The sequence below is a fragment of the Chelonoidis abingdonii genome, chromosome 1 (assembly GCF_003597395.2).
Source record: "Chelonoidis abingdonii isolate Lonesome George chromosome 1, CheloAbing_2.0, whole genome shotgun sequence".
NCBI lineage: Eukaryota > Metazoa > Chordata > Testudines > Testudinidae > Chelonoidis > Chelonoidis abingdonii.
This window is the reverse complement of record NC_133769.1, coordinates 28,883,176-28,909,212: the sequence shown is the minus strand read 5'-3', so window position 1 is coordinate 28,909,212 and position 26,037 is coordinate 28,883,176. Positions and strand designations below refer to the sequence as shown.

The following is a 26,037-nucleotide window of genomic DNA, read 5'->3' as shown; positions in this document are numbered from 1 at the left end:
CCTGTTACAGCAGATTCTTCCGGGGAGGCCAGCGCATTGGGCACTGACTTTAAGGAAGCCTCCTGCTCCGTGCCTGCTAAAGCCTCTCAGCCCTGCCCCCTGAGGCTTCCCTTCTGCCCCCCGTCGTGTGCCACCCCGCTGTGGCCGATTTCCAGGCTTGCCCTTTACAGACAACCCTCCCCCCAGCGCCGACAAACGAGGGGCCCCCTGCAGCCCGCCGTTCATCCACACAGCCCCTAGCGCCCGCTGCTCCGACCGAACCAGCAGCCGCCCGGGGACTCCGGCTTCCTCCCGCCCCTGGGCTGCACTTGGCCCTTCCATGCCAGCTCCCTCCCGCCCCCTCTGGCTCAGGCACACTGCGGGCAGGGGCAGAGGCTTCGCCGTGGCCAGTGCGCAGGCTCGGCTGCGCCGGGCATGCGCGGTGCGAGGCGGGGAGCCCGATCTGATAGGGAGCAGGGGCTGACACTACCCCCGTGTGGGCGGCGGAACGTCCCGAGGATGACGTGCGGCGTTCTCGAATCCCGTGGCTGGGTCGCTCGCTCGCTGCTGGTGCCGAAGGAAACGGGAAAAGCAACAAGAAGGCAGGAGCAGGAGCGGCGCCATGGCGGCCCTGGAGCGGCCCGTGCCCAGTCCCGAGGCGTTCCTGGGCCAGCCCTGGGCCGCCTGGGTCCGGGAGGCCGCCCCCCCGCACGCGCACTGCGCCGCCCCCCCGCACAGTAAGGGCACCACCAGACACAGAGCCCTGGCCGGGGCTCCCCATGCTGCTCCCCTCCCCTTGGACACACACATGGAGGAGGGGGACGGGGCTCGCCGCCCGGGGTGATGGGGGCCGCGAGGAGGCCCGATGCTCTGCTGTCCCCCGCTGCACTCGGGGCTGCCTTCTCCCCCACACGCCCACTGCACAGATCTTCGTCCCCATGCGTGTGGGGAGGTGCTGGGTACGCGGTGTCTGGTGCCGGCACTGTATTGGGTACAGGTCTGCTGGGCCAGCTGCATGGAGCAGGAGCAGGATGCTCTTGCACGGGGGTCTGGAGGAGCCGGGGGATGCTGTTGCGTGGGAGGGGGGTTGGGGAGGCAGGAGGATGTTGTTGCTCGGAGTGGGCTGGGGGCAGGAGGTTGCTGTTGCATGGGGGCCAGTGGTGGAAGAGAAGATGCGCTTGCATGGGAGGGGGGCAGGAGGATGCTGTTGCATGGGGAGGCCAGCACTGGTACTCCGTGGCAGGTGCTGTGACAGTCGTGATAGTTGGGTTTTTGCTGTTAAACATATAAACACTGTTAACTCCTTCCCCTCCCCAATAAATGCATCTCCTTTGACTCTCTCTGACTTTTCTTCTCTTTTGCAGGTGTAGATCTAGAAGAGACTGGAAAAGAGGGTAGAAAAAGCAGGGAGGTTATGAGGCTTAATAAAGAAGGTAAGTGCAAACCACTGGCACACCTCTACCTGTCTGTGTCATAGTGGTTGTGAGTGAATGTGGTATGGTCTTAAAAAGGTATCATCATATCATGTGAATTGTTCTGCTGGGTAACCATGAAGAATGCTTATCCGGCTTGAGTACACACAAGTGATTGTCACTATGTGTCAACTTCTTTTAAAGTATAAATATAACTGATGTGTGCATAAGTGATACATGTTAAAGGATAAAATACATTTTTAAGTCAAAAGATCATATGACACTTCATATTGGATTTCTTTCTAAGAGTCTCTATCCTTTTTGGTACAACACTTCCTTCATTTCAGTATGGAAATACACACATACGTACATCTGGGTACCAACTTCAAGCAGCTTAATTCTAAACGTTATTAGCAACTGCAGAGACAACAGTATGGGCTGTTTTTCACTCTTGCTGAAAAAATTGGTTTGTGGTAATACTTAAATCAGTTCCTATTATCTCAAGTTGCATTTTGGTCTCAGATTGTCATGTGGTGAGTGTGGTTACAGATGGTTATATGGATAATTCACAGTATTACATTTTATTAAGGCCAGCTAATGTGTATATATAACCTGAAACCAAGTCCAATGAGTTGTTTGAGAAATCCTGGGCATAAGACTGCAGTTCGAAATACCAAGTTTCTAGGTGCTATGAATGTGAATATACAAATAAATCCCAATGTACTGGCATTTCCAGGTATGCCAAGAGGCCTGCAAATTGGCAAAAGAAACCACTTGAGTGTGGCTGCAGACACTCAGTTTGACAGATTTGTTTGTAACAGGACTTGCTAAGTTAACACTTGACTATGTATAATGAAATTGGTGAATTGTATTTGGCATATTTTGAGGGTGACTCTATACTGAAGAAATTCTTTTAGTTTGTTATAGTATGAATAAGTTTTTATAAACTCATAGCCAGACCACCACCATAAAATACAGTTGGTGTGAAATTGGTTCATAAGAAGCAGTCCCACAGTAGTGAAACTTACATAACGTACTAACATTGAGAGCGCTCAGATTATTAATAAGGGATACTCAAGTATTGTAAGTAGGGCTGTCAAGTTATTAAAAAAATTAATTGTGATTAATCATGCAAGTAAAACAGTCACAATTAAGCATATGATTAATCACACTGTTAATAATAGAATACCATTTAAATATTTTTGGATGTTTTCTACTTTTTCATATAGATTTCAATTACAACACACAATACAAAGTATACAGTGCTCACTTTATATTTATTTTTTATTGCAAATATTTGCACTGTAAAAAAACAAAAGATAGTATTTTTCAATTGACCTCATACAAGTACTGTAGTACAATCTGTTTGTCATAAGAGTGCAACTTACAAATGTAGTTTTTTTTTGTTACATAACTGCACTCAAAAACAAAACAATGTAAAACTTTAGAGTCTACAAGTCCACTCAGTCCTACTTCTTGTTTGTCTTAATGATTGGCTGAACAAGTTTGTTTACAGTTGCATGAGATAATGCTGTCTGCTTCTTGTTTACAATGTCACCTGAAAGTGAGAACAGGTGTTTGCATGGCACGGTTGTAGCCGGTGTCACAAGATATTTATGTGCTAGATGCGCTTAAGATTCATATGTCCCTTCATGCTTCAACCACCATTCCAGTGGACATGCGCCCATGCTGATGATGGGTTCTACTCAATAACAATTCAAAGCAGTGCAGACCAATGCATGTTCATTTTCATCGTCTGAGTCAGATCCCACCAGCAGAAGGCTGATTTTCTTTTTTGGTAGTTTCCACATCAGAGTGTTGCTCTTCTGAGGCTTCCAAAAGCATGCCCCACACCTGGTCCCTCTCAGATTTTGGAAGCCATTTCAGATTATTAAACCTTGGGTTGAGTGCTGTAGCTATCTTTAGAAATCTCACAGTGATGCCTTCTTTGCATTTTGTATAATCTGCAGTGAAAGTGTTCTTAAAATGAACAACATGTGCTGAGTCATCATCTGAGACTGCTATAACATGAAATATAAGTCAGAATGTGGGTAAAACAGAGCAGGGGACATACAGTTCTTCCCCAAGGAGTTCAGTAACAAATTTAATTCATGCATTATTTTTTTAACGAGCATCATCATCATGGAAGTACGTCCTCTGGAATGGTGGCTGAAGTATGTCCCTTGGAATGGTGGCCAAAGCATGAAGGAGCATACAAATGTTTAGCATATCTGGCACGCAAGTACCTTGCAATGCCAGCTACAAAAGTGACATACAAATACCTGTTCTCACTTTTAGGTGCCGTTGTAAACAAGAAGCAGGCAGCATTATCTCCTGCAATTGTAAACAAACTTGTTTCTCTTAGCGATTGGCTGAACAAGAAGTAGGACTGAGTGGACTTGTAGACTCTAAAGTTTTACATTGTTTTGTTTTTGAGTGCAGTTATGTAACCAAAAAAAAAATAGAAATAAAAATCTACATTTGTAAGTTGCACTTTCATGATAAAGAGATTGTACTATAGTACTTGTGTGAGGTGAACTGAAAAATACAATTTTTTTTTGTTTATCATTTTTACAGTGCAAATATTTGTAATAAAAATAATATACACTTTGATTTCAGTTACAACACAGAATACAATATATATGAAAATGTAGAAAAAAATCCCAAATATTTAACAAATTTTAATTGGTATTCTATTGTGTAACAGTGCGTTTAAAACTGTGATGAATCACGATTAATTTTTTGAGTTAATCTTGTGAGTTAACTGCAATTAATCGACAGTCCTAATTGTAACAGTGTGTATCTTTAGGGTATATTATGTTACAGAATTATGTTAACTAGATTTTTATCACATTGACATTAACATTAATTCTGTGACAAAGGCAACATTGTTGGCAACTTAAATGAAAACTAAAGACAATGTTTCTTTTCCAGACAAACCTTATAACTTATTCTGTGTTTCAAATCAGATGGTCTTCAATGTAAATTTGCATGCTTTACCATACTTTAGAAATTTGTTCCTGCTTTCAGGTAGCAACTTGCTGGACTTTTAATCCACTTGAATATATTAGTATGAGTTGAAATATTTTTCTTACTCATTTAATCAGTCTGTTAATGTAAATTATTATATCATAGTCGTCATTGTGTCTGAGTACCATTTGTAAATTTTGAATGAGCCTTCACTCCCCTTGCTAAAGGTGGGAAAAATCTGAAGTGTGGTGTCAGATGTACAGGACTCATTGCCGATGTATTTGCAATAGTACTTGTAGATGTGTTCTGATCTCACATATGCAACAACTGTTGCATGGTATGACAGTGTTTTTGTTATGGCCAAAGCTTGTGGATCTGGAAGGTCTTCAGTGCAAACCCAGCTTGGTTTTCTTTGTGACCTCATATAATTCAGTTAACTTCCTTATATCACAGACTACCAAGATATAAAACTAGGTTATAATTTGGGCCCTATCAAATTCACGGTCTATTTTGGTTAATTTCATGGTCATAGGATTTTAAATATTCCAAGTTTCATGATTTCAGCTATTTAAATCTGAAATTTCAGTGTTGTAACTGTGTGAGTCATGACCCAAAAATGAGTTGTGGGGAGCCTCAAGGTAAGTGTGAGGCTGCCGGGGGGGGTGGGGTATTGTAATACTGCTGCCCTCACTTCTGCACTGCTGCTGTTTGGTGGCATTGTCTTTAGAGCTGGGCAGCTGGAAAGCGGCAGCTGCTGGCCCGGAGGCCAGCTCTAAAGGCAGAGCCGCTGCCAGCAGCAGTGCAGAAGTAAGGATGGCATGGTATGGTATTGCCACCCTTACTTCTGAGCTGCTACCTGCGGAGCTGGGCCTTTGACCAGCAGCCACCACTCTTCGGCCGCCCAACTCTGAAGGCAGCAGCACAGAAGTGAGGGTGGCATGATATGGTATAGTATTGCCACCCTTATTTCTGTACTACTGCTGGTGGTGCTGCCCTCAGAGCTGGGTGCCTGCTGTTCTCTGGCCACCCAGCTCTAAAGGCAGTGCAGAAGTAAGGGTGGCAATACCATGACCCCCCCCTTAAAATAACCTTGTGATTTCCCCCCCCCCCCCCCCCCCCCAAACTCCCTTTTGGGTCAGGCCCCCTAGATGATATACAAATTTCATGGCGGAGACCAATGTTTAGTATAGGGTAAAACATAAAAGACCAGTATGCACAGAGGGAGACCAGATTTCATGGTCCATGATGCATTTTTCATGGCCGTGAATTTGGTAGGGTCCTAGTTATTAACAGGACTTTACAAAAATCTGAGACTTCATGTGGGTTATGATAATGTTTATTGAATGATAGTAAATTATTTTTAAACATTGAAAAAATCCAGAAATCCTAGTTTATCAAATTTGCTTTTTCGTAGTATATGGTTTTTGTCATGATGATAAATACCAAACGTATATTTTAAAATATGAATATTTTAAGTAATTGAAATAGTTGCTTAGCAGGAGATTGGTTAGCTACTTTGTTTTTACTCCATAAAGCACTCATGAGATGTTGAACTAAGGTCCTCTTATCAATGAGAAAAAATAAAACGATATAAAAACTAGTAGGGTTTCTATTTCCATTTGCGTACGTGAGATAGACGAGGAAAGAATATTTGAAGGGGTCATCATCCATGCTGGATCATTTGGTGGTGGTATGATAGTACACCATTAAAGGCTGCTACCCTCACTCATTATGGCCCAGTTTACATACCGCTTTCAGTGGTAAGCAGTTACATAGAATAGTTCCATTCAGGTCAGTGGAGCTACTTGTGTGAATAAGTGCTCACTATTGAGGGTAAGAGTCTAACAATCTGGCCCTATTATGTAATTTCGGTAGTGGAAAAGGTGCAATGAGGCCACATTTAAAAGAAAAAGAAAGAAACTGGAGACTTACAAAAGACCACATTGTGTACTGCCCCTTGTTTTATTATTTGTATAGTGAGAGAATAGTGAGGAGGGGAAAAAATCATGAATATTTGCAAATACTTGCTTTGGCCATGATTGTGCCCCATTCATGTTTACTTTTTGTGAATATGTTTGAGCTTTACTGGTATGTATGTTTATAGAAAGTGGATTTCAAAGTTACATGCTCAGGTATTCACAGGAAAATGAAATTTGCATACATAATTTCACATGCCAGAAAAGCTTGATTACTCATCTAATCAGGAAGCAGTGTCATGTGACTTATCTGACAAATCACAACTATTCAACGTAGCTCAAATAATGACTATCAAATACTTGGAGCATTTTGGAATTTATTCTTAGAATTGGCTAACAAATTTGAGGAAATGAGGATTTGCTTATGGATAGTCTATGTACAATATGAGGCAAAATCATTGGGTCACTTATTTGTTGTGAAATATTCATTAAGCTGTAATTATGTGACTATGAAGTTGATGGTAAAAGATCACATTTTCCATAGTAACCTGTAATTGATTTTAAATATATTACGCACATCAAATATTTTCACTTACTCTTTTTCTTATGTGAATTCACATGTATAAAATAGGAGTGTATTTTCTTGTGTACATAAATCTTTAACATTGAAAGAGATGTGTGCTTTGCTACACTGTATGTGTATTGAGATCTGTTAAGCAGAAGCATTGCCAGAAGCTGGGAATGGGCGACAAGGAATGGATCACTTGATGATTACCTATTCTTTCCCTCTGGGGCACCTGGCATTGGCCACTGTCGGAAGACAGGATACTGGGCTAGATGGATCCTTGTTCTGACCCAGTATGGCTGTTCTTATGGTCCTTTGCACACAACTATTGACTCTATGGGATCAAAGACATCCTGATTTAACTTTACTGACTTTGCATCAGGGATGAATTTGGTTCATGGTGTTTCAGTCTATATCTGGTGGCTCTCCAGATGGAAGTTTAGATTCAGTGGAACGCCATACAAATTGAAAGGGTCGAAGGTTAAGCTTAATGTCATAGTCAATTTACACTTTCCTAGTTCAACAGATTTTAATGTTCCTGTTTGAACCAGATGACTGCTGTGTCTGTCTTACATTGTCTCTTCACTACCAGTTTCTAACTTGTTGCTGTACAGCAGGATAGCTGAGTATAAAATTCATTATAGCAAAACAAGTTATAATCTGTGTTAAAGTCTGGATTTATCTGGATCAGCATCACACATGCCCAGTCTCTGGGCTCAGACTTGGTGACTACATTTGGAGCTGGAGTGCTGAAAGGATAGAGTGGGGAGATAGATATCAGGGGAAGGATTAAATTGGGTTCAGGATTACAAGTATCCAAAATTTTCGCTCAGAACAGGACCACAGTAGCACTAGAGTAAAATTAATGGAAAGTCTAGTCAGTTTTACTCTTAACATCTGTGCTGCGCATAAAATGAAAATGATGATTCCATTAGAAAAGATTCTGTTCTAGTTGGAAGCGAAAGAAGGAAAGCGGTAGGGAGATAGCAGAGGATGTTTTCAAAAAGGGAATCGTAAAATATAAACTTGAGTGGGGGGGAAAAAGCCTGGGGGAAAGAGCAAAAAAAGAAATGCATCAGAAAGTGGAGTAGTGAGAGAAGATCAAACAAATTGGTTTATGTCAGATGGAGACTGTATCTTAATTTCTTTTGGTCCCAATCTCCAGGAATGAAATGTACCTCTAACATTTTAAAATGTTTCTTTTTCTCCTCCTACTCCATCTTTTTTCGGAAAAATGTTTGGGAAGAGTTTAGAAATTAAACATACCAAAGAAGAAAACAGAAATCAAGCATAGTCAGTCAGCAGAGGGATTGCATGTATGTTCTACAGTTCTCATGTGTAACTTTCCTCCATTTGCCCCCTAATGTGTATAGACTAATAACCTGTTGCAAAGACAGAGGCCCTCCAGTGGATATAATTATTCCTTTAGAGCTTGGTATGTGGAAAAGCTGGAAATTGGCCTGAGACAAGACATGGTTGATGTGAAGCGTAACTGTTGTATATCAGTATGGGGTTAGGTGTAGGAATAATCTGTGCCATCTGTTTCTGATTACTTAAACTCTCATTGTGAGTTCTCCTTGGGATGATGAGGCTGACCATGGAATTGGATTGTGCATGTTATGATGTTAAATCCCAGATCTGTTGGATATACAATCTTTTGGCTTCTTGATGTTTTCTAGGATTCTGTCCTGATCTAGCATGCAATATTGAGGCACTGCTGGGGACTAACTCTGGTCCTAGCTGCATACTACAGTATTATTGTTTAATATATTTATTATGATAGTCCCCAGAGATTTAGTCAGAATTCGGGCCCAGTTGTGCTAAGGACTGTACAAAACACATTCAAAGACATAGATTAGGTATCAAGAAAGCTTACAGTTTAGGTGTGCTATATTTCATCAGCCCAGGTTGGGTGGAAAAGTGGATGATGATAGTGGGAAAGGTGCTTTCTGACCACAGATGTTCAAATCGGGATTTTGGATCCTTAAAATGTATGATCCTGAACTGTCACTCTAGGGAAAGACCGTTGTTAAAAATTCTTTCAATATGTAAAGGCAGCAAATTCTTTTAAACTAGAACTTCTTTGATTTGCTTAGGTTCTCCTTAGAATCCTTGAGATTGTAGGTGAATTCCTTTCATCTAGCGATGTTGACAACTCATTTTAATTTGCCAGAGATCTTTTTAGACAGCATCGGTTCATACTCTTCTTAGTAAGTTATTCTACTGAGGGTTCATATAAAGCAAGTCCTAGGATAGATCTGCATTTAGAGGCTTCAGGAGTTGCCTGATGCCATGGAAAGATCATCATCTCGGTATGAGTTTGAGATTGGGGGATCTAGGTGGTATCTGGTAATTGTCCTCTGTGTTTGTGCCTGAGGGTTTCTGGAGATCAAGAAACCAACCTAATATTCTTCAGGATAGAGATTTTAAGTTTATTGGGAAGCTATATGTGGTTTTCTGTTTACTAATGGAATTGTCACAAAAATACTTTTCTATTTGACATTCTTTGTACTCACTGCAAATTATGGTAGAATTTGGGATGATGAAAAGATAGGAAAGGAAGGGTGTACTGGCATCTACTAGGGATCTCTCATATAGTAAGACCTCAAAGTCAATCCCAGAGAATTGGTAAAGTGGCATGATGCTGATAGTTCTGTCTCTCTGCTTTCCAGTTGCTTAACTGATGGGATGCAAGTGTGGGAAAACATTTAAAGAACCATTCTCCCCCCGCCCCCCACTCCTCTTCCCCTTTCGCAGCCATATGTATTGGTGCATGGTTGACATTTTCAGAGTGTATTCTATCCTAGGGTGATATGATGTTTGTTTGAGGCTATGCTTGTATACCACCTGAGTTATTTCAGAATGAGGTTCCATGGTTCCTCAGGTCCTTTTATTCAACAGAATGTAAGTTGTCTGTATTTTGTAAGCTATCTTGATTATTATTCAGCCATTTTCTTCACTTTTTACTATCAATATTTAAAGTCTTAAATAATATACATTTTACGCCCAGCATGCCTTTCTGTGTCACTTTATAGCAATTCAGTTCTCCAGAGTTTAGAACTACATGCTCTTACTTCATGTTTTAGTGCTTTTTATTTTTCATTATTGTGTGTGTTAGGGGAAAGAAGCTGGGTTCTCTATGTTAGAATAAGCATTGTGTAGTAAGAGCAAGAACTGCAAAGCAAGAGTTCTGGGTTCTTTTCACACCTCTGATACTAAGTTTCAGCTTGTTCAAATAACTTACTCTCTGTTCTTCAGTTGATCCATCTGTAAAATGGAGATAAGCATACTGTGGTGGCAGGGCTTCGCATTGTCTGCAATGCACAAGGGGTTAACTCTAGCTGCCTTTGGCACATATGTTCAGGAGACGGGATATAAGAAGGGCTGCTGAAGTGACAGGGACAGGACAGTGCATGGGGGAAGGCAAGACTCCCTATCCCAGCTTTGAGGATGGGGTTGATCCCTAGTCTGTGGTGGCTTGCATTTTACTGTATGGACGCTCCCCAACTTATGCAATCATTCTGTTCTGGAAAGCCTTCCGTAACCCGAATTTTACATAAGTTGGAAATGTATATTGTGCAAGCATAAAAAACAATTACAACAAAAGTATTGCATTTACCTTAATCCTATTGTTGTTCTGGCACACTGAAAGCTGCTTGTTGGTGGTGGATGACAATGGGCTTAATTTGTAGATGAGGGAAGAGACAGGCATTACATCATCGGGGTCGTCAGAGAGTGCTTTGAAGGTGGAAGGCTGTGGAGATGTGGACGTTGCAGGTCTTTCAGTTTTCCTTACAAACTTATCGAGAGATGACTGGATAGTGGGCTTTTTCTTCTCTTCATATATCTGTCTATAACAGGCCAGTGTTTTGTCAATGCCTGTGTTCACTTTCAAGAATCATGAGGATTTGGGGTCCATCTTCTCAGACCTTGCCATTGCAGAGTCACGAGACTGAGAGACTGTGAAAGAGCAAAGCCTTGCCTTGTAGGAGATGCTACTGATGTGTTCCTCTGCACACCACACTGCAGTACTTTGCATTTCTGTACGTTACCCAATATTTTCCACAACTCGAAAATTTTATTTATGCTTTTGAAACTTTTTGTGCAAGGTCGAATTTGCGTAAGTCAGGTCTTCCGTAACCCAGGGAGTGTCTGTATTTGCTTATTACTTTGTTTTCATAGAGCTTAAAGACAGATGAGATTATAAGAACATCTAGTCTGACCTCCTGTATATTACATGCCATCAAATTTCACCCTTGTACACCTGTGTTGAGCCCAGTAACTTGGGTTAGACTAAAACATTTTGGTTCTGAGGAGACTAAACTATTGTGGGCCACTGGCATAGAACAGGGGAGACTGAGATGCCACCTGTCACAACTAGAACCTAGTCAAAGCAGGAGTTGGAAATCAGGCCATGTCAATACCAGGAAGTCAGAGTCTGAGACAGGCCAGAGGGCAAACAGAGAGTCAAGTGTCAGGAGGCAGACAAGGTCAAGTTACCAGGAGATCAGAAGCAGGAGACAAACCAGAGAGCAGAATCACGGCTCAGTAACCAGAGCCAGGCCGGGTTGGGATACCAGGAAGTCAAGCCAGGGGAGCAGAAGCAAGGGAGCACGAGGCACACAGGCCAGTGCAAGGTGGATCTTAGTTGCAAGGTTGACTTCCTGTTCCTGTGCTGGGTTTAAATAGGGGCTGTGGACCACTCAGTAGAGCCATGCAGATCTGCAGATATCCACTTTATATCTGCATCTGCGGATACAGTTGTACTGTTTACCATCATTACGAATCAGATGCGGATCCAAATTTTTGTATCTGCCCAGGGCTCTAACAGTGATATAAGGTGCTGGGGTGGATTGTGGATTGGATACAAGTTAATTATTGTGGATGCGGATCCAAATTTTTGTATCCCTGCAGGGCTCTACCAATCAGAACCTCCAGCGTTCTACCAGTCTGCTCCCAGGTCTGGTCCTCTGAGTTCAGCTCCTGTTCTGACAACAGTTAGGAAATCCCTGGGAGCAGCTTGGAATTTGCTAGCTCCAAAAAGCCAGCGTTCAAGGCCCGAGGCCCTGCAAAGGCAGGAAACTGATTAGGTGAGATATGCCCAGATGATCCATACTCCATGCTGCAGAGGAAGGTAGAAAATCCTGAAAATGCCTGCCAATCTGACAAGTGGGAAATTCCTTTCCAACCCTAAATCTGACAATCAATTGGACCCACGCCCTCCCAAGCAGCCGGGCCACTCTCCCCCAGCACCTGCGGGGCGCCTGGGCAGTTTCCCCTCCCCAAAGTTTTATTCACTGGTATTTTTAGTAAAAGTCACAGACAAGTCACTGGCCCTGAATTTTTGTTTACTGCCAGTGTCCTGTCTGTGACTTTTACTAAAAATACCTGTGACTAAAACGTAGCCTTAATGAGTCCACAACCTCCCTGGTAAGATGTTGCGATATTTAGCTACGCTCTCTGTTAGGAAATTGCGTGTTATTTCAAGGTTGAATTTGTTTAACTTCAGCTTTCTGACATTGGATCTTGTTATGTCTTTGTCAGCAAGATTGAAGAGCCTCACTATCAGAGCTTTTTCATTTTTAAGTGCCTATGCACAGTGATCAAGTCACCTCTTAGCCTTCTTTTTGATAAACTGAATAGTTTGAGCTGTTTAAGCCTCAGATTGTAAGGCTTGTCTTCCAGTCCCTGGTTCATTTTTGTGGTCCTGCTTTGAACTCTCTCCAGTATTTCTACATTATTCGTGAAGAGTAAATGCCAGCCGAACATGGTATTCTAGTAGTGATCTTACAAATGCTTTGTACAGAGTTAAGATTATTTCCCTATTTGATTTTATTTTTTCCCGGTTTATACATTGAAGGGTAACATTAGCCCTTTTTGCTACAGCATTTTATTGGATTGTGACTATTAAACTAGGTAATCCAAATGATTCTGTAACAATAATCTGTTGTAATGGGGGGCAGTCACCTCTTGAGTGCCTCCTAGGAGTTGGGTGTGGTACTTCAGTGCTTTTATCACCCCTTGTGCCTGCTGCAGGCTGCTAGCTGACCTTCGTGGGTCTTCCATGGTTTGACCCTCCAGCCAGGTCAAAGTCCAAATGAACCTCTTCCAGGTTAGTAAAGAGTCTGATAAAGGAACAATCCCGCTGCCCTTCTATGGTCTTCAGCCCCAGCTGTAGGCCCTTTAAATTCAGCCCTCAAATAAGCTCTGTCCCCTTCTTGGGGTTTATGCCACTATGTTCCAACCCAGGGACCCTATAAACAGCATTTAGTCACTGCTCGTTTTCAGTTTGTTGCTGCTTCTTCCCTGTGCTTCTTCCTACCTGGCCCCTTTTAACTTCACCTTACTGCACGGTGTCGGAGAAACTTCCACAAGGGTTAAAGATCTTAGGTCCTCTCTCTCCTCGAAAACCCAGTTTTAAGCAAATGCAGGCAGAAACAAACGTTGATTATCCCAAGAGCTCCTTTGGCCGAAGTGGAGTGGAGCACCCTGCCCTGCCTCATCTCTCTGATCCCTGCCAGGAACTGACTTGCTAAGGCTTTGCAGCAACTTTTTATCTGAGCCTGCTGGGCTCTGATTGGCTGCTTCCATAAGACCTTTCTAGGCAGGCCTGGAGGACCCACCTTTCCTGCTCCTTTCCTGTCATTTTGGTGCTTCTTGGGGCAGGCTGTAGTAGGATCATGGGGCCTCCTGTAGGGAGCAACAAAGGCCAGGTACACCCAGTCATACCTGTTTTCATTATATGGTACTCCACTGATCTTTGTCATCTGTAGACTTTGTCAGCAAAGATTTTATATTATCATCTAGGTTGTTGAAAACAATATTGAATAGCACTGGAACAAGAACTGCTCACCGGAGGACCCTTAGAAATGGTCCCGCTCATTGATACTTTCCCGTTAACATCTACACTTGCAGATCTGTTGGCCAGTTTTTAATTTATCTACTGTTAACAATGTTGATTTCATATAATGGAAGTTTTTAAAATTTAAAACATCATATGGTACTAAGTCAAATGCCTTCGAAAAATCCAGGCATACTATATCAAAATGTTGCTTTTTATTATCCAGTTCTGTAGTCCTGTCAAAAATAAACAGGTTTGTTTGAGAAGACCTACTTTCCATGAAACAGTGCTGAGTGGCGTTGGCTATATTTTCAGCTTCTAATTCTTTGTTGATAGTGTCCTGAATAACTGTCATATTATTTTGCCCCTGATCGATGTCAGGCTAATTGGTCTATAGCTCCCCTTTATCTGCTATCCCTGCTCAACAGTTCTTATTATCTGTTCTGTATATTTTCTGACCAGTCATCTCACCAGTCGTTAGAAGGGATCAGAAACACTGTCTAGTTTTTCTTACCAAGCTTTCTGTGGATTTAGCTTCTGACAGATGTAGTCCAGTTTTCAAAACTCCCACAGATGTTACTTGTTCACCAGAAAGAAAAGCTTCCTGTTTTGCAGCCCTGAACAAGGGATAGAATACCACCAGTTGCATTTTGCAATTTGTATTGTTGTTTCTTTCCTTCCCAAATCCCTGCCGCAGTTCTTGGCTGCTGATTCCAGAAACATTTTTGACAAAGTAGTGCTAATGTGAATCCTCAGAGGGATCCTGGCAGGTCAAACTTTGTTCCAAAGTTGGAATTCGTAAAAATAAGCTTTTAAAAATAAATACTTTTTGAAGGATTTTTATTTATATATAATACCAACAGTGCGCTTGTCATTTTATAAACAAGTAAGAGAACTTGTTCCCCATTCCAGGGAGCTTACAGTGTAGTTGAGATGGAGATAAAACTGACAAGAGCAGTGTATGGTGTGCAGGTATGAGTTAGAGGTGGTAAAAATCTAGTAGTAGTCAGTGTTGAAAGGCTTCATGGAAGAAGCTATTTTAAGGAGAAGTTTTGAAGGAGGAAGAGTAGATTGGTGTGAGGGGAGGGGACTATTCCAAGTTTAATGGGAGGCTTGGAAGAAAGTTTGAAGACAAGAATGGGGAAAGATATAAAGGAAACAGATGTTTATTTCCAGTGGAAGCCATTTTTTAAACTGTTCCTGAAATGTTCACAATCTTGTGTTAATGCAGAAGAACCTGAAAGCAAAAGAGAAATAAGGACAACCCAGGGAATTACAGATAAGTCCGCTTAACTTCTGTACCTGAAAAGATAATGGAGCAAATAATTAAGCAATCAATTTGCAAACATCTAGAAGATAATAAGATAAGTAACAGTCAGAATGAATTTGTCAAGAACAAATCATGTCAAACCAACCTGATAGCTTTCTTTGACAGGGTAACAAGCCTTGTGGATGGGGGGAAGCAGTAGATGTGGCATATCTTGACTTTAGTAAGGCTTTTGATATTGTCTCACATAACCTTCTCATCAGCAAACTAGGGAAATGCAACCTAGATGGAGCTACTATAAGGTGGGTGCAAAACTAGTTGGAAAACCATTCCCAGAGAGTAGTTATCAGTCGTTCCCAGTCTTGCTGGAAGGGCATAACAAGAGGGGTCCTTCATTGAGCAGAACTAGACCCAGAACTGATCTCTATCTTCATCAGTGATTTAGATAAAGGCATAGAGAGTACACTTACAAAGTTTGCAGATGATACCAAGCTGGGAGGGGTTGCAAGTGCTTTGGAGGATAAGATTATAATTCTAAATGATCTGGACAAACTGGAGAAATGGTCTGAAGTAAATCGGATGAAATTCAATAAGGACAAATTTAAAGTACTTCCCTTAGGAAAGAACAATCAGTTGCACACATACAAAATGGAAAATGACTGTTTAAGATGGAGTACTGAGGAAAGGGGTCTGGGGGTCACAGTGGAGCACAAGCTAAATATGAGTCAACAGTGTAATGCTGTTGCAAAAAAAGCGAACATCATTCTGGGATGTATTAGCAGGAGTGTTGTAAGCAAGACACGAGAAGTCATTCTTCTGCTCTACTCTGCACTGCTTAGGCTTCAGTTGGAGTATTTTGTCCAGTTCGGGGCACCACATTTCAGGAAGGATGTGGACAAATTAGAAAGAGTCCAGAGAAGAGCGACAAAAATGATTTAAGATCTAGAAAACATGACCTGTGAGGGAAGATTGAAAAAATTGGGTTGGTTTGGTCTGCAAAAGAGAACACTGAAAAGGAACATAACAGTTTTCATGTATATAAAAGGTTGTTACAAAGACGAGGGAGAAAAATTGTTTTTCTTAACTTCTGAGGATAGGACAAGAAGCAATGGACTTAAATTGTAGCAAGAGAGGTTTAGGTTGGACATTAGGAAAAACTTCCTGTCAGGGTGGTTAAGCACTGGAATAAATTGCCTAGGGAGGTTGTGAAATGTCCATCATTGGAGATTTTTAAGAGCAGGTTAGACAAACACCTGTCAGGAATGTTTTAGATAATATTTAGTCCTGCCATGAGTGCAAGGGGCTGGCCTAGATGTCTTCTCAAGGTCCCTTTCAGTCCCATGATTCTATGATTAGCAACAGCTCAGTTAATTGTAATTGTCCAAGCCAACTGGTAAAAGTACATTTCCTCCTCTGATTCTGTTCTCCAAGCATTCTCTGTCTTTTTGCCCAGGTGCCTTCTTAAAATTAATCAGTTTAATCAGCTTTCCTAGATTCCAAGGCTGGAAGGAACCATTGTGATCATCTGGTCTAACCTCCTGTATAACATGCCCTAGAACTTTCCAAAAATAATTCCAAGAGCACATTTTTTTTAGAAAAACATCCAATCTTGACTTTAAAGTTGTCAGTGATAGAGAATCCACCACAACCCTTGTTCCAATGTTTAATCTGTGTTAAAAACGTACATCCAATTTCCAGTCTGAATTTGGGTAACTTCAACTTGCAGCCATTGGATCATGTTATACATTTCTCTGCTAGATTGAAGAGCCCATAATTAAACATTTGTTCCCCATGTAAGTACTTATAGACTGTAATCAAGTCATCCCTTTTCTCTTTAAGATAAATTGATTGAGCTCCTTGAGTCTGTTAGTATGAGTCATAATTTCTAATTTTTTAATCATTCTCATGATTCTTTTCTGAACCCTCTCCAGTTTTTCAACATCCTTCTTGAATTGTGGAGACCAGAACTGGACACAGTGTTCTGGTTGTGGTCGCATAGTGCCAAATAGATGCATATAAAAATGAGAGGCGGAAGAGAGAGCGAGAGAGAGACAGGCAGTCAGTCAGTCCCCCATGCTATAAGTATGTCCTGCATTTTTAGTGCCTGGATGTTTGCATTTACATTTAGCTATATTAAAACACAGATTGTTTGCTTGTGCCCAGAGCAATTTGGGTAGCTTGCTGAACTGTGTTGGTGACCTGTCTTCTTAATTATTTACCATTGCCACAATTGTGTGTCATCTGCAAACTTTATCAGTGATGGATTTTATGTTTTTCTTCCAGGTTATTGATAAAAATGTTAAATAGTATAGGGCCAACAACAGATCCTAGAGGGACCCTACTAAAATCAGTGGTGATTCCCCTTTACAAGTGCATTTTGAGATCAATCAGCTAGCCAGCTTTTAATTCACTTAACATGTGCCATGTTAAGTTTATATTCTAATTTTTAGATCGGAATGTCTTGTGGTATCAAGTCAAATGCCTTTCCGTCTCTGGACTCTATTCCACCATTTTTCGTGAGTCGTGCCCTAATTTTAATGTTAACTAAAAAACATCTGACGAAGTGGGTATTCACCCAGGAAAGCTCATGCTCCAAAACGTCTGTTAGTCTATAAGGTGCCATAGGATTCTTTGCTGCTTTTAAAAAACAAAGAAGAACTAACAAGGTGTGTATACAACAATAATCCTATGTTGTTGTGATCTTCCTAGTGCCTTGCAGGGTTGCAGCCATGGGTTCTGTTTCTGCTGCCATTGGAATCAGTGAGAGTTTTGTCATTGATTTCAGTGGGAGCAGGATCAAGCCTTTGGACTGTAAATGCCTCAGACAGGGTTTCTAAAGTGCCATGCACACACATTATGATATAGAAATATTGCATACAATTTTGATTTAGAGTCATTTTCCTTTTAGTAGTCTTGATGTTTATAATACAAATCTTTTTTTTTTAATATTTCCTTATAACACATCTATTTGAAGTGTCTTACCCACAACAATTAATATCAGAAAGCCTCAATGTGTGGCATGTATTTTTGCATGTATATTTGAAAAAAAGAATATGAACCGTGAAATTCATGTCTATGGTATATATAGTTATCATGTTTGGAAGTGGGACGGAATGAATGGAGAGAAGCAGTGAGCTTAGGTGAGTTGACTACTAAGAATTACTATTTATTTATCATCTTTCATCCAGAAAGGTCCGAAAGTGATTTGCCAACTGTGTGCAGTAATTGCTTCCTTTACCTCTTGAATTAAAACATGGCAGCTGTTAAGGACCTGATCCAACCTTCATTGAGGATGGTGAATGGACTTCTAAATCTTCAGTGGGAGTTGAATCGGGCCCTAATAGCAAACACAAACACTACGTAATGGTTTGGAAATGAAATGAAGAGTACCATATCTGTTTGAAATTGTGGAGGGGATATAGGGAGGCATACACTGGAATTTGGCCAAGACACTAAGGGCTTGTCTGCACTTACCGGGGGATCAATGCACAGTGATCAATGTCCAGGTCCCTTCTTAAAATTAATCAGTTTAGCGAGTCTTCTGAAGACCTGCTGAATCAACCACAGATCGCTGTCCAGTCTACTCCTGTATTCCACCGGAACGAGAAGAGTAAGGGGAGTCGACGGGAGATAATCTTCCGTTGACATTGTGTAGTGTGGACCCCGCAACAAATAGATTTAAGCTACGTCAACTTGAGTTACGCTATTAATGTAATTCAAATTGCATAGCTTAGATCGACTTTCATGCATAGTATAGACAAGGCTTAAGATTAACACATCTCTTTGTGAGAAGCGTCAGCATATACTTTAGGAGTAGATCTGAAACTGTGGTATTCGCTACTGGTTAAAGAAGGCACCAACTTCTATCACTAAGATTAGGCATCTGGCAAGAGTGCCACCTTTTGAAACACTTTTGCCACTTCCTGCAGCACTTAGGTGAGCCTTCCTTTCAAATAACAGCGTTTCTTGGACCACTTAGTATGTGAGATCAGGCCAGCTTTTACTTTGTTAGAAAATGTGCAGACCTAGCAATCTTCCTCCATTTCTTTGTGGAACTTCTTTTTCCCAGTTGTTACGTTGTAGTATTATTTATTGTCTGTATTACCATAGCACATAGGAGCCCTTGGCGTGGACTAGCACCTCATTGTACTAAGCATTGTACACACCCAGAACGAAAGACAGTCCCTGCCCCAAAGAGCTTGCATTCTAAGTATAAGACAAGAGACAGCAGATGGATACTGACAGAGGGGGAGTACAAAGGGACAGTAAAATAATAATGTTGTTTCTCCCTCCCACTCCCCCGAATATATTAGTAAATTAGCTAGAGGGCCAGTAAAACTAGAGATCTTAACTGTGACTTCATTTTCACTAGATTAGTGGATTTTAAAACATTAGCAAATACTTTCAGGCCAGCTTGCAGCATTGCCTCTTGCCTGTTCCTAGAGCACTGCCTGTGGCCTACAGCAGTCTCGTGTTCTGCTGTGTTTTTGGTGAAAATTCAGTCTACTGAGGCCAGCCAGCATCGTAAAAACATAGTGCAAAATAAAACAGGAGTGAATATATTATCGAATCATAGAAATGTAGGGCTGGAAGGGACCTTGAGAAGTCAAGTCCAGCCCCCTGCACTGTGGCAGGACCAAGTAAACCTAGACCATCCCTGACGGGAGTTGGTCTATTTTAAAAGCTTCCAGTGATGGGAACTCCACAAGCTCATGGGGATCCCTGTTCCATGGCTCAATTACCGTTATAGTTAGAAATGTTTTCCAAATATCTAACTTAAATGTCCCTTGCTGCAAATTAAGCCCATTACTTCTTATCCTACCTTCGGTGGACATGGAGGAGAATTGATCACCATCATCTTTATAACAGCCAGTGAGATATTGGAAGACTGTTACCAGGTCATCCCTCTGTCTTCTTTTCTCAAGACTAAAATGCCAGTTTTTTCAGCCTTTCCTCGTAGGTCAGGTTTTCTAACCCTATAATAATTTTTTTGGTCTCTTCTGGACTCTTTCCAGTTTGTCCGCATCCTTCCTAAATTGTGGTGCCCAGGATTGAACACAATACTCTAGCTGGGGCCTCACTAGTGCTGAGTAAAGTGTCTGTGATTTGTTTTTGAAGAAAATAAACAAATTTTACCAGTAGTTCAGTGGTAATTTTGGGGCGTTATATTTTGTTACTGTGGTTCTTTATAAAAGAAAAGGCTAAAGAGCCTGTTGTGAGTTTGCGATCATCCCTCCCGCTCTGGTTCAGTGGGAGGTCACTTGGCCTCTCTGCATCATTGGGGTACCACTCATGATCAAGGAATTAGCAAATTGAGCATGAGGGCCTGAGGCCCCAGTTTTGGGGCAAGGCTGAGCAATAACAAGCCTAGGCCATCAGGCTGGGCAGAGCAAACAAACAGACCTATGGCTCAGGCCTGAGGCACGGCAGAGCTATAAGCAGTCCAGGCACTCAGTGGGTCTCTGATCCTTTTATGGAGGGCAGAGCAGGAGGCAGTCTGATGTCTTGGCTCAGGCAGACAGCAGACAAATGCAGGCCTCCTGGCTTAAGGTGGGGAGGCTGCCACCCCAGGGGTGGGGTTGGCAGCAGGAGGTAAGGGGACCTGGGCCCACCTTCCTCTACTGGGTCCAGCCCAGGGCTCTATCAATGGCAGAATGTTCTGCAGATTAAGCCCTTTGCTGCCACTGGGTCAGTGGGAATCCACCGCAAAATGCTGACTTGGGTTCTAATAGCAAAACCAGACCAACGTCTGGTTTCCCTGGACTACTTCCTACCATAGTCTGGGTGAGGGCTTCTGTAGTCCAGAGGTCCTCCATTTCTTCAGGGTGTATGGCAAGCGGCAGTCCCAGCAGCTCTTCTCCTGGGTCAGTCTCCTCTAGAGGCAGGGCACAGCGCAGCACAGATTCAGCTCCGGGATCCTCCAGTGGTCTGGAGATGTCTGCTTCCTTCCTTTGCTCAGGCTCAGTTGGGCTTTTATACTTTCCATCCTGCTCCTTAGCTTCTGGCAGGAGGCATGGGCCCAGCCTAGCTCCACCCACCGGGGATCAGAGAATGGCTCCTCCCACTCTGCCTAACTACAGAGTCCTATTCTGACCTCATTCACATACTGCATATCTCATGTTTACATAACAGGGATGAAAAAATAACATAATGCAGTTATCATCCAGCAGGAGTGAATTTGGTGATGGTCCATTCTTAATGTGATTTGATGTTAGGGGAAACTTACTTCTAGGTGTTCGAGGAGGAGGAGATGTGTTTACTGAAAAAGAGAGTAGAGCCACTGACTTAAGCATGAACTCCCTATGCATTGCAGTGAGGAAGATGACTAATACTGTCCTTGGCTGTATAAACAGGGAATATAGAGTAAGAGTAAGGAGGTGTTATTACCGCTAAAAATGGCATTGAAAAACAGTTCTGCTGTCCATACATAAAAGGATGTTGAAAAATTTGGGAGGGTTTAGAAAAGAGCTACATGAATTATTCGAGGTTTGGAAAATCTGCCTTAACAGCAAAAGATTTAAGAATCTCAGTCTATTTAACTTACCAGAGGTACTGACCTTGGTGACACTCCTGAAATATGTGGGGTTATTTTTTGACCTCCTGCCCCTTAAGTTTCACCTGGCAGCAATATTGCTGTGTTGCACTCCATGGCAATTGTACGCTGTCTTGTTATACTCTAAATTATTAAAATTCCTAAAGGACCTTCATACTTGCCCTCCAGTTAGAGTGCTGACTTCCACATCAGACCTCAATGTTGTCCTTCTAAAGTTTGAATTCTCCCACATGGCCCCACAGTATGTCAACATTTTTATGGTTGACTTAGAACGCTTCCTCAGCTCTCATCCCCTAACGCCCCTACTCTGCTCACGCTACATTGATGACACCTTCATCATCTGGACCCATGGAAAAGAAGCCCTTGAGGAAATTTCAACAATTTCCATCCCACCATCAACGTCAACCTGGACCAGTCCACAGAAGAGATCCACTTCCTGGACACTACAGTGCTAATAAGCGATGGTCACATAAACACCACCCTATACCGGAAACCTGCGCTATACTTACCGACGTGTCTCCAGCTTTCATTCAGACAACATCACACGATCCATTGTCTACAGCCAAGCTCTAAGATACAACCACATTTGCTCCAATCCTTCAAACATAGACAAACACCTACAAGATCTCTATCAAGCACTCTTAAAATTACAATACCCTCCTGCTGAAATGAAGAAGCAGAGGACAGGCCCAAGAAAGAAAGTAATAGAACGCCACTTGCTGTCACTTTCAGCCCCCAACTAAAACCTCGCCAGTGCATCATCAAGGATCTACAACCTATCCTGAAGAACGATCCATCACTCTCTCAGATCTTGGGAGACAGGTCAGTCCTCACTTACAGACAGCCCCCCAGTCTGAAGCAAATACCCACCAGCAACCACACACCACAGAACAAAAACACTAGCCCAGGAACCTATCCTTGCAACAAAGCCCATAGCCAACTCTGTCCACATATCTATTCAGGGGACACCATCATAGGACCTAATCACATCAGCCACACTATCAGAGGCTTGTTCACCTGCACATCTACCAATGTGATATATGCCAGCAATGTCCCTCTGCCATGTACATTGGCCAAACTGGACACACTCTACACAAAAGAATAAATGGACACAAATCAGACGTCAAGAATTATAACATTCAAAAACCAGTCGGAGAACACTTCAACCTCCATGGTCACTCAATTACAGACCTAAAAGTTGCAATTCTTCAACTAAAAAACTTCAAAACCAGACTCCAACGAGAAACTGCAGAACTGGAATTTAATTTGCAAACTGGACACCATTAAATTAGGCTTGAATAAAGAGTGGGAGTGGATGGGTCATTACACAAAGTAAAACTATTTCCCCATGCTAATTTTTCCCCTACTGTTACTCACACCTTCTTATCAACTGTTTGAAATTGGCCATCCTGATTATCACTACAAAAGCTTTTTCCTCCTGCTGATAATAGCCCACCTTAGTTGATTAGTCTCGTTATAGTTGGTATGGCAACATCCATTTTTTTTATGTTCTCTGTGTATATATATCTTCCTACTGTATTTTCCACTGCATGCATCTGATGAAGTGGGTATTAGCCCATGAAAGCTTATGCCCAAAGTCTCTAAGGTGCCACATCATTCTTTTTTCTGATACAGACTAACACAGCTACCACTCTGAACCCTTTCATCTATGGTCAGAGTGCTCAGTACACCTTCTTGCTGTCAAGCTGTCTATCTCATGACTAAGGCTGTGAGTCTGTCATGGAGGTCACAGAAATAACTGATTCTGTGACCTCCGTGACTTCTGCAGTGTCCGGTGCTGACTCATGGGCTTCCTGAGCCAGGTAGCCCCTGGGCCAAGAGCAGCAGTTTGGGTATGTGGGAGAGGGCTAGGAGATGGTGGGGAGCGCTTACCTCGGGGTGAGGGGCTCCCTGGCTCCCACTGGCATGACCCTGCAGCTCCTCCTAGGTGGAGGGGCTAGGGAGGCTCTGCACCCTGCCTGCACCCACAGACCCTGCCCCTGCAGCTCCCATTGGCTGCAGTTCCTGGCCAGTGGGAGCTGTGTAGCCGACGCTTGTGGCGGGAGCAGCGTGTGGAGCCCCCAACCCCTCTGCTGCCTAGGAGCTGCAGGGACACATGGAGCCAGTAGGGAGCCCATCCCAGTCCCACAAACCCTCTCCCACCCTGAGTGGGGTCCTGGCCCACCTCCCCTGCAGTGTCCCCAGGCAGCCCCGCACAAGCACCCGCGGGCACCCCCCCCCCCCGCCTAAGTTTTAGTTAGGGATATATAGTAAAAGTCATGGACAGGTCATGGGCCATGAATTTTTGTTTACTGCCCGTGACCTGTCCATGACTTTTACTAAAAGAACCCGTGACTAAACTGTAGGCTTACTCATGACCATTACCTCAGAATGGAGAGCTAGCAAGCTGGAATCTTTTATGGTTGGGCCACCTTATACATTCTTCCACAAGATAATGGGGTGATGGAACCACACTGCTGAGTCCTCCCTAATGTGGTCTCGGAATTTCAGCTGAACTAATCCATCACCTTACCAGTCATCCTGACACACTCCCCACAGAAGAGGAGAAGCTGTATACTTTTGGATGTCTATAGAGCCCTGCTCTATTATCTCAACAGAACCAAGCTTTTCAGGATCTCTTCCCACTTCTGTGTGGCCATATCTGGAACACTGAAAGGCCAAACTGTCTCATTATGGAGACTCTTGAAGTCCACCAAACCATGTATTTTCACTTACTGTTACCTAGCTGGTGAGCCTGTCCCTGTGAATGTCCAGACACACTCTACCAGGATGCAGGCGCCATCATCCGTCATCTTCAGAAATGTGCCAGCTTGTTTTCCAAGTCAGCTCCGTGGAGCATCCACTAATTTTTGTTGCCAGTTTGGATTCCAAGTTCAGGAGAGCAGTACTTCAGTTTCTGTTTGACTGACTGATGCACCTACTTTCCCACCATCCAGGGAGGATGCTGCTTGCCAGTCAGCTATGGGGAGCCACACTGACACACACTCAAAGAAAGAATGGTTGCTCTGTGTGTGTGTGTGTGTGTGTGTGTGTGTGTGTGTATACACACCTCGAGCTCAATATAATGCTGTCCTCGGGAGCCAAAAAATCTTACTGCGTTATATCGAACTTGCTTTGATCCACCAGAGTGCGCAGCCCCGCCCCCTCAGAGCATTGCTTTACTGCATTATATCCAAATTCATGTTATCCCGGGTTGCATTATATCAGGGTAGAGGGGTGCGTGTGTGCGGGTGTGTTACTATCAAATCAATCCAGTCTCATGCTTGATGTGCATGCATATCTGCAGTGGGATCCATCCTGACTATAACATGGAAGGACTATAATCACTGTAGAGTAGGTAACCTTTCTTTCTCGCATGTAATCAGTTGCCTCCAGAAGCTTTAAGAAAAACACTAAATATTGCAAGACTTGCAATAAAATTTGTGAGAGTTGGCAACACTGCTCCCCACCTTAATATGACCACCTTTCATAGGCACCGACTCCATGCTTAGCACCCACCGGCAGCCAGCTTCGCCCCTCCCCCCTAGTGCCTCCCGCCCGCTAGTGGTTCCACCAATCAACTCCTCTCCCTCCCTCCCTGCACCTCCTGCTCGCAGTTACCATCTGTTTTGTGACATGCAGGAGACACTGGTGGTGGGAGGGAGGAGTGGGGTTAGGGTGTGCTGGGGGAGGGGGCGAAACTGGACGGGAACAGGCGGAGTGAGGGTGGGAAGAGATGGGACAGGGTAGGGCCTTGGGAGAAGGAATGCAGTGGGTGCGGGGTCTGGGACTGAGCGGAGGTTTAGCACCCCCAGAGAATGGAAAAAGCAGCACTTGTGCCATGTTTTACATCCACTTGCTTGACAAACTGTCAGTAAAGCTTTATGCAAATACAATTTTGCAGATTGAGACATGGATATAAGTAGTGGATCAGCAGCACTCACAAAGGTTAAAAAAAACAAGATTCATAGACTCTAGGACTGGAAGGGACCTCGAGAGGTCATCGAGTCCAGTCCCCTGCCCTCATGGCAGGACCAAATACTGTCTAGACCATCCCTGATAGACATTTATCTAACCTACTCTTAAATATTTCCAGAGATGGAGATTCCACAACCTCCTTAGGCAATTTATTCTAGTGTTTAACTGGATGAAAGGTATCATTACATCTTTGACTTATTTTTTTTTTAGATACAGAAAACCCATGATCTTTACAGCACATTTCCTAAAAATATTTATTAGAACACTGCATATAATGATGTGGTATCTGTTGTCTTTAAGTAAAGACATTGTCATCTGAAACAGTGATTTTTAAAAAGCCCTCTTTTTGTTAGGTTTCAGAAAAAATTTCCAGTCTGACTTGACAATTGTAGACCTTTATTTATGCCAAATGAAAGCTGCTCCTCAGCTATGATATATTGAAGAATATTGTCCTTCCTTTAGCTATGCATGCTTTTAAAATTACATGAGTGAATTAAGGTGTTTTAATGTATTAGTCCTGAGGTTCCTTTAAAGCTGTGGCACAATTCATAGTGAG

General features: G+C 42.7%; 1 protein-coding gene across 8 annotated transcripts in view; it reads left to right on the top strand.

Annotated features, from left to right (window-relative positions):
- Window positions 1-425: 425 nt before the first annotated feature.
- ATXN7L1 (ataxin 7 like 1) overlaps window positions 426-26,037 on the top strand; it is a 197,486-nt gene continuing 171,874 nt past the window's right edge. For 4 of the 8 annotated variants that reach the window (XR_004374619.2, XM_032787327.2, XM_032787324.2 and 1 more), the window contains exons 1-2: window positions 434-716; window positions 1,344-1,412. Coding sequence is in view for 5 of the 8 variants with exons in the window: in XM_032787327.2 (XP_032643218.1) it covers window positions 602-716; window positions 1,344-1,412 (184 nt within the window). In the remaining 3 variants the exon portion in view is untranslated. Of the gene's footprint in view, window positions 717-1,343; window positions 1,413-26,037 lie in introns of all 8 variants that reach the window. The other 4 variants (XR_012655699.1, XM_075064830.1, XM_032787322.2 and 1 more) reach the window with 2 other exon arrangements.